Here is a 21,553-nt window from a genome sequence, read left to right on the forward strand (position 1 = left end):
CCATCTTATTTTTAATGCCCTAGAGATGGTTCCCAATGCAGATGCTATTGCCAGTTGGTCCAAGGATAGGTAGACACAGATTCACTGTGCTAAAAGAGAAGTTCTTGAGCACCCCATGAATAAAAGAAAAGGACTTTAAGTGACCAAAAGCTATGTGTTACCTTCACGTGTGCTTCCTAAGAATGAGTTCATTTTCATCTGTACTCTATATGTACTTATAAGAGAATACATCACTGACTTTTTGGGCACGTTTTTGTGCCAACTGTTCTTATTGTATCACCTTAGTAAATACCCTTTTCTTAAAGATATTTACAGCTGGCTAATTATGATTATTAACTAACAATCTTGGGGGAAAGCATGCAGTATGCTCTTGAGCTGATGACATTAGAAAATTACCACTGACATTCCAGGGTTATCCCTATAATGCTGAAGGGGCAGACATAGTCAAGACCTGGATACCCAGGTCACTGGGAGAGTAGTGTTGTGATAAGAAGACTCAGAAGTCACATGGACTATATTCTGCTATGAGTCAGGTGTTTTGTAAATAATAAAGCACTTTAGAAGCATAAGTTTAACTGATATCATGTTCCCTAGATAGCATTATAATGACTAAAATTTCTGTAGTAAAGTATATTATCTTATTTGATCTTTATGACAATCCTGTAAGGTAGTCCATGAAGCTATTACCAACAATGCATTTTACAGATGAGGAAACTAGGGCTCAAATAAATTAAGTGACTTGCCTAAATTACATAGCTACTAAGTTACAGAACCCAAACTAGAAGACAGATCTTGCCTCCTCTTCCCAGGATATTTCCCCACACATATGTTGAGTATATAAAACTATCCTGTGTGGAACTGTGCAGGCTGACTATGATTATAATTTTGGTAGTGACGGCAAATCATATAGAAGTTTAAAGATATTCACTGCTAATCTATGAAGCACCCTCCATCCTTCTTTTTACCTAATCAAATCCCAACCATTCTTCAAGACTCAGATCAAAAGCCCCTTTCTTTCCTGAACCCTCAATAACTCAACAGTGATCTCTTCCATCTCACTTCCCAGGGTATTTACTCTGTACCACTTACTTGACAATTACTATAAGTTACCTGATAACACTGAGTTAGCTTATCATTTTGGTTTGTAGAATCCTTAAAGACAAGGCATATCCCACAGACATCTCAAACTCAACATGTCCAAAACAGAACCTATTTTTCTTTCCTCCAAACCCATCCATCCTTGAAAATACTCTCTTTCTGTTAAGCATCTTTCCATTAACTCATGTTGGAGTCATTCTCAAGTCTTTACTTTCCTTCAGAACTCATACCCATAAGAGTATGAGCTCTCTGAGAGCAAGACCTGTTTAATTTATTTGTCTTCCCATTACTTAGTACACAGTTCTTTGCACATAGTAAGAACTTAATATATGCTTCATTCATTCACCCAATCAATTTCCAAGTATTGTTAATTATACTTCCATAACACTTCTGACATACACATTTCCTCCAATTTATATGACCACCACCTTAGTTCAGGACCTCATCAACCCTCACCCAGAATATTATAATAGCCCTCTAACTTAATCTCTTTATTTTCAGTCTCTTTTATTCCATCCCAACACATCTGCTAAACTGATACTCCTAAAGCACAGATCTCATTTTGTCACTTCTATGTTCAAGAAATGTCAACTGGTCCTTATCCTTATGATCTTTAGTATTAAATATAAACTACACTGTTTGACATTTAGAGTCCCATGTAATCTGGGCATAGCAAATTCACATTATTTACCCCAAAGTATTTTATATTCCAACCAAACTGGCTTTGTATTCTCTGCATATCATATTCTGGAGGCAATATGTGAATTCTTTCCATTAGATTTTATTTTCTATGTTCAGAAGTTCTGGGCAGTTCTATATTATTTCCCTCATTATAATGTTAATGTTCATTGTTCTCTCATGTTCTTCTGGAAGACCTATGATCCTTAGATTGTCTCTAAGTATGTCTTCAAGATCAGTAGGTTTTGCTTATATAATGAGCATATTCTTTTAATGTTATTGTTTTTTGTTTGTGTTCTTCTAAATTGTCTTTTACTTCTGGGTATTTGCATTTATAATCTATTATTCTCTCTATTTTTTTATAGGCAAGGCTTTCCATTGAATATTCTAGGCTTTTTATTCCGTCCGTTGTTTTTGTTCTACAGGTCATAAATTCTGCCCTTATAGTTCCCATTTCTCTTTAAACCACTCAGAGTGTGCTGTGTTTCCATGTTCTCTTCAAATTTCACAGGCTCCTCTGTTGTTGACTCATTCATCTTTTTTTCAGTATTTATTTATAGCTTCCTGGATTTGTTTGCTAGCTCTAGAAGCCATATGTCTTCCTGATGTTAGTGTTCTTCCTGTTGCTTTATCTACTGATGTTCAAGATCTTTGATTTTCTTGTTCCCAAAATCTTTGGTAATTTCAGTGTTTCTCCCACTGCTTATTTTCCCTACTTCTCACTTTCTGACTCCCTCCCCTGTAACTGTGGTTTCCTTGGGGGCTGAGCCTAAAAATATCTCAGTCTTCTCCTACAGTGGGCAATTCATGATTCACTAATCTATGTCTTTACCCCAGTGACTTTTGGGTGGTAAGAACTGACCCCAACTGGTGCTGTATACTCTTTACCTCAGGCTTGGTGGAGTGTTACACAGTACCTCATACTCATCTCATGTCCTGGGATCATTTTCACTTTCCTCTGTTCTTTGGATCTTTGAAACATTATTGCTACCAAGTCATCTGCCCCAGCACTTGCTCTCCTTGTATTACAGGGTTGTCTTCCTTATCTTCTGTGTTGGAGAGGTTTGAGAGCAGATGGAGAAAGTCTTCCATCTTATTGCTCACATGATTCTGCCTATGACATTCTATCACCCACCACCATGCTTTTTCACAGGCTTTCCTGACCTAGAATGCTCTCTTCTTCCTTACTTCAACCTGATGAAATCCTAGCTCTCCTCTACAAAGTTCAGCTCAAGTGTCACCTCCTATATTAGGACTTTCCTGATACCCCTAGTTAGTTCTCTCTAAATTATCTTGTATTTATTTTGTATACATTTTATATTTATCTATTTGTCTATATGTTGTTCTACCAAGTAGTAAATAGGATGTACTAAAACTCTTAGTTGAGTTTTAAGCTATTAAATTTTAATGCAGTTTTATGCTTTAATCACTTAAAACTTCACTAAGACTTTTAGAATCCTTTGTATAAGCTCTTGAAGCCAAAACTATTTCATTTTGGCCTTTGTATTCTGAAGACCTAGTGCAGTTACTTCCACACAGATACTTAATAAATGTTTGTTAAAAACAAAACAAGGAGGGTGGAGCCAAGATGGCAGAGTAGAAAGATGCACATACTCTAGCTCTTCCCCCACAACCCATAAAATATCTGTAAAGAAAGACTCTCAACAAATTCTACAACAGCAGAAGTCACAGAACAATGGAGTGGAGGAGATTTCCAGCCCAGGGTGACCTAAAAGGCCGACAAGAAAAATCTGTCACACTGGACACAGAGCTGAACCCAGTACAGCTTTGGCTGTGCTGTACTGGAAGGAGGACCAGAGCAGGCCTCCAGTGCAAAATGCCCAACAGCAGCAGCCACGGTTCACAGATCCCTCAACCCACAGGCACCAAAGGCAGCTTCAAAGGTCAGTGAAAGGGCTTTTTCACCTCCATGACAAGGGAGCAGGGTCCTCCCCTAGCCTCAGCCCCAGCCCCAGGCAGCAGCAGCAGTCAGGGTGACTACAGTGGCCAGGCAGGCAGCCGTCAGTATCCATTGCTGGATAAAGCCCCTGAGGAACTGAGCAGCTCATCTGAACCTCACCCTGAGGGGCAGCCTGCCCCTGCCTAAACCTCATGGGGGAATTGAGCAGCTGACCTGAATCTCAGCCTCAAGCTCTGACAGGGAGTAAACTCCTCTCCCTTGGTTGTGCCACCCAGGAGGAACTGACATCTTACAGGTCCCCAGATTATAACCTACTTTTGACAAAGGACCCAAAAGTCAAGCAACTGGTTGGGGAAATGCCCACAAAAGGGGGAAAAAATAAGACTATAGAAGATTACTTTCTTAGTGAACAGGTATTCTCTTCCATTCTTTCTGATGAGGAAGGACAATATTTACCATCAGGGGAAGACATAAAAATCAAGGCTTCTACATCCAAAACCTCCAAAATAAATATGCAATAGTCCCAGACCATGGAAGAGCTCAAAAAGGATTCTGAAAACCAAGTAAGACAGGTGGAGAAAAAACTGGGAAGAGAAATGAGAGCAATGCAAGAAAATCATGAAAAGCGAGTCAACAGTTTGCTAAAGGAGAACCAAAAAATGCTGAAGAAAATAACACCTTTAAAAATAAGCTAACTCAACTGGCAAAAGAGGCCCAAAAAGCCAACAAGGAAAAGAATGCTTTAAAAAGCAGAATTAACCAAATGGAAAAGGAGGTTCAAAAGTTCACTGAAGAAAATAGTTCTTTAAAAATTAGAATGAAACAGATGAAAGCTAATGACTTTATGAGAAACCAAGAAATTGCAAAACAAAACCAAAAGAATGAAAAAACAGAAGACAACGTGACATATCTCACAGGAGAAACAACTATCCTAGAAAATAGATCCAAGAGAGACAATTTAAAAATTATGGGACTACCTGAAAGCCATGATCAAAAAAAGAGCCTAGACATCACCTTTCATGAAATTGTCAAGGAAAACTGCCCTGATATTCTAGAACCAGAGGGTAAAATAAATATTGAAAGAATCCACTGATAAATTCCTGAAAGAGATCCAAAAAGAGAAACTCCTAGGAATATTGTAGCCAAACTCCAGAGTTCCTAGGTCAAGAAGAAAATATTGCAAGCAGTCAGAAAGAAACAATTTGAGGATTGTGAAAATACAATCACGATAACACAAGATCTAGAAACTCCTACATTAAGGGATAGAAGGGCTTAGAATATGATATTCCAGAAGTCAAAGGAACTAGGATTAAAACCAAGAATCACCTACTCGGTAAAACTGAGTATAATATTTCAGGGAGAAAAAATGGTCATTCAATGAAATAGAGGACTTTCAAGCATTCTTGATGAAAAGACCACAGCTGAAAAGAAAATTGGACTTTCAAACACAAGATCAAGAGAAGCATGAAAAGATAACCAGGAAAGAAAAATCACAAGGCACTTACTAAAGTTGAACTGTTTACATTCCTACATGGAAAGATAATATTTGTAACTCTTGAAACTTTTCTCAGTATCTGGGTAGTTGGAGGGATTATGCACATACACACACACACACACACACACACACACACACACAGATAGAGAGACAGGGAGCACAGGGTGAGTTGAATAGGAAGGGATCATATCTAAAAAAAATTAAAGTAAGGGGTGAGAGAGGAATATAGAGGGAGGAGAAAGGGAGAAATGGAATGGGACAAATTATCTCTCATAGAAGAGGAAAGAAAAAATTTTTCCAGTGGAAGGGAAAAGGGGGGAGGTGAGAGGGAAAAAGTGAAGCTTACTCTCATCACATTTGGCTCCAGGCAGGAATAACATGCACACTCAGTTTGGTATGAAAATCTATCTTACGCTACAGAAAAGTAGGGGAGAAGGGGACAAACGGGGTGGGGGGGATGATAGAAGGGAGGGCAAATGGGAGGAGGGAGCAATTAGAAGTAAACACTCTTGGGGAAGGAGAAGGTCAAAAGAGAGAACAGAAAAAATGGAGGGCAGGATAGGATGGAGGGAAATATAGTTAATCTTATACAACATCACTATTATGGAAGTCATTTGAAAAACTACACATATATAGCCTATATTGAGTTGCTTGCCTTCTCAGTGGGGAGGGAGGAAGGGAGAGAAGTTGGAACTCAAAGTTTTAGGAACAAATGTTGAGAATTGCTTTTGCATACAACTGGGAAATAAGAAATACAAGTAACAGGGTATAGAAATTTATCTTGTCCTACAGGACAAGAGAGAAGATGGGGATAAGGGAGGGGAGGGGTGTTAGAAGGGAGGGCAGACTGGTGGAAGGGGCAATCAGAATGCATAGCGTTTGCGGGGGAGATGGGGAAAAAATTTGGAACTCAAAATTTTGTGGAAAGGAATGTTGAAAACTTAAAACAAATAAAAAGAATAACTTTAAAAAAAACAAAACAAAATTGAACCCTGTGAAATTATGACAAAGCATTACTACAGATAAGAACTGAGAAACTGCAGAAGTAGGGAATGATGAGTATGGTGAGTATGATCAGTATACAATATTGCATGTACTGTCAAACTCAGTTGATATATGTTGGTTTGTTTTCGTAAACTATTGTTGAGGAGAATCCCAAAGACTATGCTTTGCTCCAGAAAATCAAATGTGTTTTGGTGTTGTTGTTCTTTCTGTAATACAACAAAAGAAAATAACCAAATGCAGTCTTCTGTTCTCTTTATCTCTTCCTAAGCTATTACTATAAAGCTGTGATCTCTGGTAGAAAACGTTCTGCAAAAATCTGTTTGTTCTTTTTTCATATTTTTATTAAGGATAATTCTTGATCCAAGCAGAAAAAGAATATATATGAGTGCATTCAGTCAAGATGATAAAGAGATTCAAAGGAAACCAGGATACTCCCAGACCATTAAAAAAGCAACAAATAAAAATAATAAAGGGAAGGAAAATAGCTTTAAAAACACATATGAAGATAAAAATCAACCAAAATAGAAATGGAACAAAATTCTGACATACTTTAAAAAAATGTTTGGAGCAACTAAAAAAATGCACAAGAGGAATGCAGATTGAAAAAGAAACAATTTAAATACTCTGAGACACTCCTGAATGGTATTTAAAGAAACTGAACAAATATTAATGCTGTCAAGAATATCATAAGATCAAATTAAGATATTAGAGAAAATGAATCATCACAGAAAAAATTCGTGCTAGAATTAATAGATACTTTAAAATGATTACTAGAGAACAATAAGGGAAATGACTGATGGAGAGCATAAAAGTGAAAACCCTGAGGAATCAATGAAATCAATAAAAAATAGACTGAGTGCATGGAAAAAAAAGAATGACAGTCAATAATGATCAATGCAGGTCCAGAAAACCAATGTAATATCTAAAGAATTAGAAAGAATACAGAGCTAATGAGAAGGTTAAAGAAGGTCAAGAGGGAGCAATCTCATAAGAAAGAAAGACAAAAGAATGTGAAATTATCAGCAAAGAAAGCAGCGCTCTATAAAGAGAATCCACAGGGCTCCCACATGGAAAAAGCAAAGATTCGAGTTGTCTAGACATAATAGAGTTAAGCTCCAATTTATAATGGTAAGGAAAAAATAATGCAAGCTGCCAGAAAAAAATCGGACTTTACTTACCAAAGAACATTCATCATGACCATGACAAATTTCTTGAGGAAGACAAAAAAGATGGGAAATTTTTGAATACCATACCTGCAAAATTAAGAAATATGGACCACACACCAAGAATTTACCCAGCCAAATTCAGTGTACAGTTTCAAGGCAAGAGATGGACACTTGAGGAAGCTTTAGACTGAAAATTTTGCAGAGATAATTTTGCAGAGATACATACTTACTTCAAGGAAGTCTCTGAACAACAAAAAGATAAGTAATTAGGCATTTAAAATAACACTTCTTAAATCAAGATAATCTAGTTATTAAGAAAACGTGAGAACTTCTTAGAGAATTGTGCGAAATGTTTCAGAAGAGTATTTCAAAGACACAGAGAAAAGGGAAAAGGGTGTATGGGGAAGGGAGTGGGAAGAATTTATGACAAAATGATCTTAAAGCACAGCTCCTATCTTTGATAAGGGAATGTTCAAATTTCTAAAACTTACACACTCATTAATATAAAATAGAGGAATTTTGTTAAGAGTGCTTTGGGGATTATTTTGGGTTAGTTTTATTTATTTTGAGTTAGTTACTGACAAAAATTACCAGAATAAAAAAATTGTCTTACCATTCAACAGAATGATTGAAAAAAAAAGATAAATCTAATTATTTCAAAGTTAAATATCAATGGACTTAACTCTCCAATAAAAACGAGCAGAAATAGGAATAATATTTGAGTTCTACAGTTTCATCAGTCAAGTAAATGAAAGAAGTTATTGAGTCTAAAAGAATCAATCATTCAGTAAACATTCTGTGGGTGCCTACAACGTGGCAGGAACTGCGATGTGTTGGGGACACAAAAAGTGTCAAAAACAGTCCCTGTCCTCAAGGAGCTTATAATCTAATGAGCTGAGAGACAACACACAGACATATAAATATATAAATATATACGTACACACACATACACACAGAGTAAGCTATATACAGGATTGTTGGAAAGTAATTATCAGAGGGAAAGCACTAAAATTAAGACAGATTAGAAAAGTCTTCCTGTAAAGGATGGGACTTTAACTTGAATTCAAAAGAAGCCAGGAAAAGTAATTAGGTAGAGCTGAGGAGGGACAGCATTGTAGGCAAGAGGAATAGCCAGAAAAAAATGCTTGAAAGTATATGATACAGTATCTTGTCCATGGAACAATCAGGAGGCCAGTGTTACTGGATCAAAGAGTGCATGGCAGGGAGGAAGGTGTAAAATGACCAGAATGGTTAGGGGAGGCTTGGTTATGAAGGGAGAAAACAGAATTTTATATTTGATCTTGGAAATGATAGGGAGCCACTGGAGTTTATTGAATGAGGAGGCATCATGGTCAGACCTGAACGTTAGGAAAATCACTGGTAGCTGAGTGGAGGATGGATTGGAGTGGGGAGAGACTGGAGGGTGGCAGAATCACTAATAGGCTATTGCAAACAATCCAGGCATAAGGTAGTGAGTGTCGTCAGAGAAGAGAAGGGGGCATATGGAGGAAATGTTGCAAAGATTCAATCTACAGGCCTTGGCCACTGATTGGATATTAGGGGGTGGGGTGGAGGTTTAGAGAGTTGAGGAAACTCATAGGATCTGAGCCTGAGAAACAGAAAGGATGGTGTTGCCCTCTCTGGTAACTGAGAAGGTAAGAGGGGAGGCGGGTTTGGGGGGTAGATAATGAGTTCTCTTTTAGATAGGTTAGTTCAAGGTATCTACTGAACATCCTTCTTGTTTGAGATATCCAAAAAGGAACTGGAAGCGAGAGAGTGTGGGTCAGCAGAAAGTTTGGAGCAGGACAGGTAGACTTGAGAATCATCAGGACAGAAATGGTAATTAAATTCATAGGAGCAGATGAGATCACAAAGTCAAGTGAGGGAAAAGAGAAGAAGGCCCAGGACAGAACCTTGAGGGACACCTACAGTTAGAAGGTATGATCTGAATGAGGATCCAGCAAAGGAGATTGAGGAGTGGTCAGACAGACAGGAGAACCAGGAGAGAGTAATGTCCTGAAAACCTACAGAGAAGGAAGTACCAAGGAGGAAGGAGAGATCAAGAGTGTCAAAGGATGAAGAAAGGTCAAGCATAGGGATTAAGAGCATTGGATTTGGAAAAAGAAATCATTAGTAACTTTGAAGAGAGTAGTTCTGACTCTCCATAACCTGGCCTTCTCTTACCTATACCTGGCTCCCCATCACATGCTCTACCTACTTTCAGTTCCTCAAAAATAACATTCCCTATCTCTCATCTCCTTGTGTTTGCACTAGATATCTCTCGTGCCTGGAATTCTCTGCCCCTCACCTCCACCTTCTTTCTATGATAAAGTCAGATGCTAAATTGTAAGAGACTAAGAAGAGAGTAAGAGGAGAGAAAATGGAGATATCTAATTTAGATGGACTTTTTGAGGAATTTATCTACATAGGGCAGAAGGGATATAGACTAGATAGACTATAGATAGTGAGGGTGTAAGGATCAAGTGAGGTTTTTTTCAGGATGGTGGAGACATGGACATGTTTATAGACAAAACAGAATGAACCAGTACAGGGACACATTAAAATAAGTGAATTAAAGCCCACTGAGGGTGGGGATATTTCAGATTTCTCTTTGTAATCCTAACACATAGCACAACACTTGGCAGAGGGCAAGTGACTAATACATGCTTGCTGACTGACCAATTAATTGTTCACAGATATGTAAATGTATGTGTACAATATATACATACATACACACATTCACATATATGCATGCATGCATGAATAGTCAATTACATACATACACACACACACACACACACACACACACACACACACACACACACACATATATATACATTAACACACACGGGGGCAGTCAGGTGTTTCAGTGGATAGAGAGTGCTGGTTGTGGAGTAAGGAAGACCTGTGTTCAGATCCGACCTCAGACACTCACTAGCTAGGTGACCCTGGGCAAGTTACTTAACCTGTTTGCCTAATCCATGGGAGAAAGATATGTCAAACCACTCCAATATTTTTGCCAAGAAAACCCCACATGGGGTCACAAAGTGTGGGACAAAACTGAACAACCGAACAACAACACCAACTGCCTCTAGGACATTTCAAAGAGAATGTCCCATATATATCTCAAACTCAACATGTCCTTAACATAACTCATTCTCTTCCCCAAATCTCTCCCCCATTTCCAATTTCTTTACTACTGTCAAAAAGCCTCCATCCTCTCATTAATATTGGTTTATAATTTCAGTGACATCCTCCCCTTCTCATTTTTCATAGCACATATCCAGTCTGTTGACAAATCCAGGTCATTTCTATCTTCATTATTTCTTCCTCTGTCACATTCCCTCCACGCACCCAGCTACCACACTAGTTCAATCCCCTGTTGTCTTTCTCCTGAACTACTGAAATAGATTTCTAACTAGTCTTCCAGACTCATCTCCCCAATCCAATATATCCTCTATTCAGATAGAGGATTTTTCTACCTGATTTTTCTAAAGTGTAGGTCTAACCACATCACAGTCCTACTCCCTATCTTATCCCCAACTCAGTGAACTCCAGGACCAAATATAAACTTCTCTTTTTGGTATTTACAGCTCTCCATAACCTTGCCTTTTCTTACATATACTTTGCTGCCCTTCATATACTCTATCTACTTTCAGTGCCTCAAAAACAACACTTTCTATCTCTCATCTCCTTGTGTTTGCACTGGATATCTCTCATTCCTGGAATTCTCTGCCCCTTACCTCCACCTTCTTGGTTTCCTTAGCTTCCTTCAAGATTCAGCTCAAGTCTCACCTTCTATAAGAGACCTTTCCCTAGAAAGCATTTTGGAATTTTGCAAATAAAATTACAAAAATGTCCGTACCCTTTGACTCAGTTTCCATTTCTAAACTAGGCAGATATCCCAAGGAGGTCAATGATAAAATAAAATATTCCATATATGTGGAAGTATTTAGATCTGTACTTTTTGTAGTAGCAAAGAATTAGAAACAAAGTACATGCTTATTGATTACGGAATGACTAAACAAGTTATGATAGATGAACGTAATTGGATATGACTGTACTGTAAAATTGAAGCACGAGATGACTCAATGCTGTGAAATTTTAATGACCAAGTCAGGTCCCAAAGAAGAGATATGAAAAGGCTTCTCTCTACTCTTCTACACAGGTGAGGGACTATGGGTGGAGAGCAATGTATATAATGCCAGACTTTTTTCACATGTAGATTAGTTGTACTTAATTTCCTTTCCTCCTTTTTATTCTTTGTTACAAGGGATGGCTCTTTGGGAAGGAAGAATGGGGGTAAAGAGAAATACATTGGTAAATGTAGGTGATGTAAAAAAACACCAAGAGATGTCAGTAAAAATATTTTAAAAAATGAAACAAAATAAAGTACACACATGAAACTTCTAAGTAGTCTCAAAGCTTTCTGCTTCTTTCATTTTCTAATCCCTAACTATATTTTCCTACATAGTTTTTGCTGCCCCCTCTTATTCTTCTCTTTTCATTAAAGTCATTTAGTTTCAAGTTATATGTTAATTTAGAGAATTTTCTTAAGTTATTCACAAATTTTTCCTCCTCTTTCATTTTCTGCAAGAGATGTTGACACAAAGCCTAGAATTATCACCACGGTTGTCTTTGCTTATGTCTATAAATATTAGAAGACAAGATGAAGAAGTACACATAAAAGGATGTTTGTCATTACCTTTCACTGCACGGTAAAACCAATTTTGTCAACTTCTTTATTCACCTTTCCAAAGAAAACAAGTGAGTTGTCCTTCCATTTAGCTGCAACCTCTTTATACTTTTTTTGTTTCACTTATATCAAGATTATGTGAATCAGTTTCTCTAGTCATGTATCAATCAACTCACTGATTACTATACAAAGTTTCAGATCAAGAATATCTATAGTTAATGTTTATAGACATTCTAAGTACTATGCGATTCTTAGCATACCCTGCTCTCTTTATCTGCCAATCTAACAACCTTAACATGAAAGCAGAAAATGACTGTATACTTGTTTCATGGATTACCCATGAACTAAGAATCCATCACTTAGTAGGGAACCTTCTGTGATAGATTTTTCTAGTATAATTAAAATCTTCATAAGTATGGTACTGGAAGTCTTTCCAGCTTGGTAGAGCCTTCATGATTTTGTGCTGTGCTGCCATAATCTTTGAGAACCAAGTTATCCCATGCTACAAAAAGACATTAAATTAGCAATTTTCTATGTTAGCTCAAAAACTGAGAATTTCAGGATGTTAGATCTAAAAAGAAATTTAAAAGGGAGAATGTCAGAATGTGGAACTCTTGACTTGGAAAGGACCTTAGAACATAAAACAGAATGTTAGCAATGTAAGAGACCTCAAAAGACAGAATTTTCTAATGCATATACAAAGACTGAGTTAAAAGAGACCTTAAGACACAACAAAGAATGTTGGAACTGGCAGGAACCTCTGAGATTATCTCTTCCAGCTAAGGACACTAAAAAGCCCAGAGAGGTGAAACAACTTACCCAAAGTCATAGAACTATTATGCAGAGATTCCCACCCAGGTCTTCAGTCTAAGACCAAAGCCTTTTTCCATCACTCCACTGCCTCTTGTATGGATATAGTTATAAATGCTTTTATAACAATAAAATTTTAAAATGTTGAGGAAGAAATAATAGCTATCCATACAGTAGGATTTTTCTGAACCTACAAGATGAATTTGAATGACCACCAATACATTCATTGCATCCATTCATCATGGTTCCTTTTTTAAACATGTGAGTTTCATAAACACATACATACACATACACATTATTCTTTTCCTGGTACTTCCTCTAACAATCGTGGAACAAATTTAATTCTGAAAACACTGTGAATAAAATATTGTGTAAGCTTACTTGTCAGTCATCATCGTAGGCTGTTCATCAGTGAATTCCTCTGGTGCAGGTACAAACATGCTGACTATGCTGGGTGCTGACAGCAGGCTGGATTTAGTAGCACCTGAGTACACAGTAAAAAAACAACTGATGAAGAAAGATTAGTTCATGCCTGCCCAGCAATGGACTATTTTTTACCCTTAAAAATCCCCAAGTAACAGTTTCACAGAGATAGAACCAGATTTCCTCCCTTCTCTGTTCCCCTAAATTGCATTTTGAAAATATATTTCAGCGTTACTATTCATTTTTTTTTAAACTATGATCTTGTTCAGTTTTTCTTGCAGAGCTCCAGGAGCTGGCTGCCTGTTTATTCTACCACTGTCCCTTCTTTCTCAGTTCTGCAAATACCTAAATATAGTTGTGAGCTAATGGGGGAAAAGACAATGCTGAGTCCATAAACAGGGTAAATCTGTTGGTGGAGACCTATGTGTCAGTTATGGACCTGGATTTCTCACCAGGGTGAAAGAATACACCCAAATATCATGTCAAGTTCCCACATCCTGCTATTTGGGGGTAGATATAAGAGCAATATAAAAGATCTATATTACAATTCTCTACATTAATAAATAGAGCCATGTCCCCACAAAATCAAGATACTCTTCATTTGTTCACCATAGCATTTCTGAATGAAATATGAATTTGAGTTTAAAGTGCTATCCAGAAAGCTGACATCCTTGGCCAAGCTTCCTTCACCCCGTGTAAGCCCAGGGTTATTGTGTCTTCAGGGAAATTTGGCAGTATCTCCACACACAAAGAATACAGAAAGCTATGATGACAACCATGTGATGCTGCAAAAACATCTAGTGGATGGGTAGAAAGAACCACCCCCAAGGAGCAACTCAAACTGATAGCCCAAAGAAAACATCATAATCACAAGAATAATAGCAGAGTATTCAAATTTTTAATGGGAAAAAATTGAAAACCCTGATAGTCATTAAAGAGTCTGAAAATTATTAAGTTACTAGTAAATACCATAGAAGGAAGTAAAAATTATGGAAGATCATATGATCTATCTCGAAAGAGGAGAATGACATCCTATAGAATTGTATTTCCAAAGGGATTAGAAAAGAATTTGGAAACAGAGAACAAAAGGAGTGTCTTAATCTGAAAGAAAAAAAGAATGCAACACAGTTCCATGGAAAAGCATCTGGCTCATAACTATATCACAGGCTTTTTTTGTATATGTATAGTCTAAACTACAAAACACATTCTATAGATTAAACACATTCTTTAGTATTCCTTAGACTACTTAATACATTCACATGAAACAAGAGACCCAAAGTCAAAAGAAAGATACAGAAGAATGCTTTTGATGGCATTTGTTCTGCCCACCAGTTCTACTACTAAGTTTGATAAGCTGTGTGATTCAGAAAAATTTCTCATACTCTTCAAAATTTCATTTACTCCTTATCATAAAATAAGACTACTGTCAAAGGATCTTGAAATGGTCTGATAAGAGAGAGTTGTAGTTTCAACTGGAAAAAATCCAGAACTTGAAGCAAAAGTAAGTGAAAATAAGTTATGAGTACAAAAACAAACAAAAAAAAGGTGACCAAAATTTTTTTAAAAAATGGTTGATGTTAAATGTTGTGATGTCATTAGTTTATTTCAAAAAAAAGAGCAAGAATGGTGGTAAAGTACAAATGAAAGGTCTTGATTCTATGCTAATACTTCTTGAACCAGCACAAATTGTTTCTGTCAAAAGTGAGAAATTTACTTGGATATTTGGTGATGTGTAGACATAGCTATAGCAGGGTCTCTGGTGCAAAGTCTTTTGCCAATAGTGACAGCCAACTATAACATAAAGCCACAGTACTGTAGCCAACACAATGAAAAGTTCAAGAAGGGAAAAATTCAAAATCATTTTGGTAGTTTTGCCACTAATCTGTTGCAAAGATTAAGTTCCACTGTAACTTAAGAGCATAAAATGCTCTCTCTAAAGAAATAAGCATTTCAGACAATGTATCATCAAAATGCTTTCCCTATAGGCATATAGTAGTCTTATCTTGATTTCTGGCAGTGCAGAATCCACAGTACATTTTTGATAGAATGCAGAAATTTATGAAGCATCAGTAATTAAACATTAACTCTTGCTGCATCAAATGACATTAACAGCCAATATAACTCTAGAAGCAGTGAGTGCAATGGGGAAGGTGAATTATGGAGGGAAGGGGAATAGAGAGAGCCAGGAAAAGAGAAAAAGAAAGAGAAAAACTGAGAAACTCTTTGTTTTAGTGTCCAAGTGACCACTCAAACTGAAACAATATCAGAGTCCTGATCTCCTAACTTCTGGTATAATCTCAGATTCACTACCTAACAAGTTCCATTTTTTATATATCTTAAGTAAAGTTCTGAGTACCAGTAATGGTAAGAGGACACCAGAAGCCCTAAATCAAAAAGTAGGGACTGAAGCAAAGACCACCGTTAGTCTTGGTGATAATGTCATTACCTTCTGGGAATAGTCAAATCTGATACCCCAATGTATAGAACAATCCCAGAAACTTAAGTTTCTAGCAATGAGGTCTTCTATTTGCCAGTGAAAAAAGACGATTTCCATCATCATCATTCAAATACCTTTATAGCTATTATTTTTTGCTATTAGAATTAAGATCTTGCCCACACCCTGGCTGTTTATAACAACCTTCCCCTTTAGATATTACATAGCACTTTATTTTGTACATAGAAAATAATGGCACTATCAAATAATATTATTTGTTACAGTCATTTGCATATCTACTAAATTGTAAGCTCCTAGAGGGCAGAGGACCTTTTGTGTCTTCCATATGACCTAGCACAACAAGCATTTAAGAAGTATGTTTTAAATTCATTTGAATGGAAAAAGACAACTAAATTTGGCTATGAGTGTGAGATGCTAGAATCTTGGCCTCTGTTCATAGGGGTTCATATGGGGCCAACAAATGAGAAAAAGAGGACATAAGAGAGCTCTGGAAGGACTAGAATTGCCACCAATCTACAAAGACATGCAAAGTGAGACTGAAGATCAGCCTGTCCTTGTTCCTTTGGAAAGTGAGGAGAGCAAAAAATATTCTGCCATCTGTCTAAAATGGACATATGTAGGCACAGACCTGCACTGACCTTCTCCCTGATCTTGAAAGAAGAGGAAGCCATATTTATCTGGACATGGTAGACAGACTTCATAGAGAAAGCTGGTGACATAGCACCACTTGGAACCCAGCTACATGACCACAAACAGCAAGAAATGGTGAAACCACTAACTGGGTGATGATCTCAGGAGGCAAAAGAAGAGACTGAACTAACCTCTCATTCTTAGCGGTGGTCCCTCCAGTTCAGGGTTTAGGCATATTGGCACATTACATTGACGCTTCCCAGGCTGTATCTGTTCTGTGGATAAACAGAGCATGTCAATCTCCAGTGATACAGCATGGTTTACAACATGAAGACACAGATAGGCTAATAATTATTTGGTGAATCTGTTGATAATTTTTTTAAGGAAATGCCCAGGATGTTAGGGTAAGGGAAAGTTTGATCAATAGGTGATCACTAGCATGCAAACTGAGTCCATCAAAAAGAAACTACCTGGCAAAATCAAATAATTCCGCCTTTGAAAAAATTTGAAATTTAAGATCTTATGAGGAGGAAAAAAGTACCAATGTCAGGGTTCAGGAAGAATTATTTTACACACACACACACACACAGACACACATACAGACACAGACACACACACAGACACACAGACACACACACCAACACCACCAGAAAAACTTAAAAGCAATTAAATGAAGGTTATGACCAGAAAGAAAGTGAGGAAAAATGGCCAAAGAACACATATGAGCTGGTATTAGAGAGATAATGTGAATCTAACCAACAGTAAAGTGAGGAAGGATGACTGATGTTTAGGAAACATCTGTCTGAAATGAATGATAAGGTAAAGAAGTCACCCAGATGGGCAGAGATGAAGCATTTTGAGAATGATTAGCTAAAGTGGATCAGTCAGTACCTATGCCAGATGTCAAAGCCTGCCTAGGCAACAGGGAAGCTCAGAGATGCTTTAGAGATTGGAAGGGGGAGGCATCCCCCTCAAAAGTTCTGCTGGACATAAAAAGACATCCAGACGTGCAGGAACTTGTCAGTTCTCGTTGCCTCTTTCTTTATGTGTACAGTATTATGTCTGCCTGCAGCCTAACTCGTTTAAAATTCTGTATTTCTCTCTTGACTTTGTCCATCTGAAATGTTACTTCCCTGACTTGCTAGACTCCCTCGGGTTTCTGCATTTTCTTTGGCTATATTCTCATAGCGGGTATTTTTACAGTGGTTCCCCTGCCCATCAACCAGATCTAGGAGTGGTTCTCTGCTGCCCCCTGCTGGGTCTATAAATTTCCCATCTTCTTGCCTGGTTGCCTCTACTCCCGTTAACTTGTAGGTCCCAGGCTTCCTGAAGTTATGAAACTAAGAACATCTGTTTTGTTAGGTTTGAAGTTTTTATTATTTCACTTTCCATTGAGAATGTTAAACTTGTTTTCTAGAAATAAGTAGGCCTTAGAAATCTCTTTGTCCACTCTGCTCATTTTACATACAAGGAAAGTAAGCACCTAAAGTAGCCAAGGTCATATGGCTAGTAAGTAATAGAGCCAAGATTTGAGCATAGGTGTTCTGAATCCAAGTCCAGTGCTCTTTCCTCTGTACCACACTGACTCTTCTATACAGATCTGTTCACAACGAGAATGTAGGGACAGAATTCCTACAGTGTAATGATTTGAGAACTTAGGAAATGGAAAAATAGCCTCTAGAACTCCAGTGAAGAAAACTCAAATAGCCCCTGAACAGCGAATGTGAAATGAAACATTAAAAAAAATCTGTCAAATAGACTGTTTGGTATCATGTAGATTCAAAGATTGCTTATATTCAATTTTTCATAATTAAAAATAATCAAATTCAACCATGCATGTAAGCACTAACTATAAGAGCTGACCTAAGTTGGGACATATACTAAAGAATACAAAGAAGAAGGAAGATAACTGAGGAACTGATGTGTCTTGGAAAAACAGAATCCTCATAGTCAAGTAACTACTTGACTGGGGCCAGAAATTTAGTTATTATAAATACAATGGATCAAATAGCAACTACCATTCTGGGCATTTCTTCTATTAGTTTTATTACAAAAATAATGGTGAATGAGCCTCAGTCAATCCTTTTCCATACATAAAGAAAAAACACAAAACCCTGAGACTGTCATCTCTTGATTTATTCCGGAGCTAATAGTCTGTAAATTATGTTGCTTGGCTTCTCCTCCTCTCCTTTTCTATATGTTTTAGGATTAATTTACACCAAGAGGATAGCAAATATTGAACTTAGGACACTTGAATTTTTGTGAAGACTTGAAGGAAAGGGGGAGACACAAGAAGAACACTGAAATACTGCCTAATATGAAAATTTTAGAATCTCATACTTTGATGAGTCCTCAGAGGTCATCTAAGTCAATCCCTTATCTGAAGTGAGAATCCCCTCTCTTCATCTGGAGGATTTTCTGTGGCGTTCAGTGATATATATTATCCCAATTCATTATGATCTAAGAGCTGATATACACTGAAAATATTAACATTCCTATCAGTGAATCCTGTCCCAAAAGCTGGAAGGAAATACATGGGAGAAAAAAGTCTATCTAAGTCAACTTTCTGTTCTGGGACAAGACCAGCAGAAGGAAGGTCAAGTGTTTGTTTTTGTGAAAATGAAAAATCTCTGACCATGAGGAAAAATGTTAAAGTAAAACAAACAACAAGCCCAAAGTAATTAGAATCAAAACAATAATGATCAATGTCAGGTGAGCAGCACAATGTAGAAGGATGCTCAACTTAGAGTCAGAAGATGTGGGATCAGATCCTGGTTCTGACACTTAGCTAGCTGTGTGATCCTGGGCAAGCCACTTAGTTACCTGAGCCTCAGTTTCCACATCTGTAAAATGGAGATTATAATACTTGCAAAGCCTAACTCACAAGCTTGTTTTGAGGAGAGTGCTTGTAAATCTTAAGTACTTCAAATATATGAGCTGTTATTTCAAAGTATCCTGATGCAAATGATGGCCCACAAAACCCAAGTTGATAATTCACAGATTTATACATGCCTAAGCAACATGATATAGTGGTAAACATGCTGGAGATGGATTTAGGAGAAACTGGGGTTCAAGTTGCACGTCTGATATTTCTTAGATATATGAGCCTCAGTTCCCTCAACTGTATAAAGGGGATAATCATTCTAGTAACATTTATCTCATGGATAACTGTAAGAATCAAATAAGATCCTGCATATAAAGCCCTCTGAAAACCTTAAAGAACTGTTTGAATGTCAGTAATAATTGCTACAATTATCATTAACATCTTCACTATTACAAAAAGGAAAAAGGAGACATTTCCTAGCACAGATTGTAGCAATCCTGACTCAAGACAGACACATTTTAGAATATAGGGGGTAAAGGCAGTGAAGTAATATTATTGTCCTCATTGTAAAAATGGAGAAATTGAGGCACAGGATCCTAGGAACTGCCTAAAACAAACAAAATATAGGTATACTGACACCTAACTTTGTGCTGCTTTAAATACAGACCTGAGCACCTGTTCCCTGTTCAAAATTTACCACTTAAATCACATTCCCAGGTTATATGCTGATTTATGTGGCATGACAGTCACAAATTGGAATGAGACACAAACAAATCATATGAGAATGAGGGCACACTGCTGCAGCCTGGTGATCTTAACCATAAACCTACTGGTCAATGATGAATGTCAGTGACAAATGGAAAATGGACTATGGGTGACACAAGCCTTTCTTTTTTGGTAACACAACCACTTGGCCTTTTATAAGAACAAATTTGGGGCCCTCAGAAAGAAAGATGAGTGTCTCTAGGACTCTAGGAAAGTTTAAATAGATCTCATAATCATGTTATTTTATTACTGCCTGAATAGAAGGACAGGAAAGATATCTTATGTTTCTTATAAAGGGCAGGGGATGATACCAAAAGTGATGTTAGCTGAGTGAGGGGGAAAAGAAGGAAAAGAAAGCTTGACCCACCAGTGTCCCAGGTGCTGATGTTGTGAGGGGCGCTAGACTGATGTTCCAGCTGTCGCTTCATTAATTGGCTCATTGTCAGAGCTCCCAATGATCCCCTTTTCATTTGCCTATACTGAGCTATATGGGGGAAATTAGAAGACAGTTACAGGGGGGAAATAAACTTCAGTATCACACATAGGACTGAAAATCTTACATCTAATACTCATTCAACATTCAGCAGAAGTTTATTAAGGATCAGTAAAAATATATGTTGTTGTGCAGATCAAAGAATAATTGTGGTATATTACTTTAGATACTCTTTTCCCCTCAACTATGGAGATGGTGTCTACTAGCAATTTCTTATCTGTCAGCTGGGAATATAAGCAACAACCAAAAAATTGTACCTATACTTTATAATTCATTTTTCTTTGGATTCATGAATCTTCCCATAGAGTGTGTCAATCTCCAATCTTCACAACATTCCCATGAGATTCCAGAGAGAGGAAAGAAGAGGAGAGAGTAGAGTATCCCCGTTGTAGAGATGGAAAAACTGAGGCACAGAGTAATTAAGTGACTTCTCACAGATCACACAAGTCAGGAACTGGCATAAAATTAAGGAAGATTGACTCAATCTTTGAGATATTGCAACGAATTAATATTTGAATATTGGTCTACTATTTGAAATTTACCAATGTAAAAGGCCTTCCCAGGAATTTTAAATTAAGCATTAGCAAATATTTTCCCCATGAAATGAACTCTTTTTTGCAGTTTGTGACATGTTCCTCCAACCAGGAAAATCCAGGGGTTAAGTATTCGGTTGAAGAAGTGAAAGAATTAAAAATTCTTGAATTTTGTATTCTATTTCAGCATGACATTTCACTTATCCATCCTATAACTCTGAAATACTCAGTTCACCATTCAATTGCTTTCTCTCTAGGTATGTGTTTAGATAATTGGCACCATATTAGCATATTTTCCATTTCTTATGTCATAAAATGTACCCTCTGGCAACAAAATATGATCAGAAATCATTGACAACTATATGCAAACCATTTAAAGTATAGTGTTATTGACATTTTTCTCAACAATAACAACTTGAAACCAATTTCCAAATTCCTCTTAAGTGATATGAACAAACCCGTTTGTTAGCATGATTTTTATGATGTGGTTAGCAACATTGTATGATACTGAGCCTGGGTTAAAATAGTGGGATTCTTGTATCTACACAAACAAAATGAGAA

The 21,553-nt window shown here is 37.2% G+C and overlaps 1 protein-coding gene across 12 annotated transcripts in view; it reads right to left on the minus strand.

Annotated features, from left to right (window-relative positions):
* UNC79 (unc-79 homolog, NALCN channel complex subunit) overlaps positions 1-21,553 on the minus strand; it is a 342,891-nt gene that overhangs the window by 106,039 nt on the left and 215,299 nt on the right. For 9 of the 12 annotated variants that reach the window (XM_072623539.1, XM_072623542.1, XM_072623540.1 and 6 more), the window contains 3 exons: positions 20,334-20,450; positions 16,569-16,652; positions 13,251-13,353 (listed from right to left, as the gene is read on the minus strand). In XM_072623539.1, coding sequence (XP_072479640.1) covers positions 13,251-13,353; positions 16,569-16,652; positions 20,334-20,450 — 304 coding nt within the window. The remainder of the gene's footprint in view (positions 1-13,250; positions 13,354-16,568; positions 16,653-20,333; positions 20,451-21,553) is intronic. The other 3 variants (XM_072623545.1, XM_072623541.1, XM_072623538.1) reach the window with 1 other exon arrangement.

This window comes from Notamacropus eugenii, chromosome 7 (assembly GCF_028372415.1).
Source record: "Notamacropus eugenii isolate mMacEug1 chromosome 7, mMacEug1.pri_v2, whole genome shotgun sequence".
NCBI lineage: Eukaryota > Metazoa > Chordata > Mammalia > Diprotodontia > Macropodidae > Notamacropus > Notamacropus eugenii.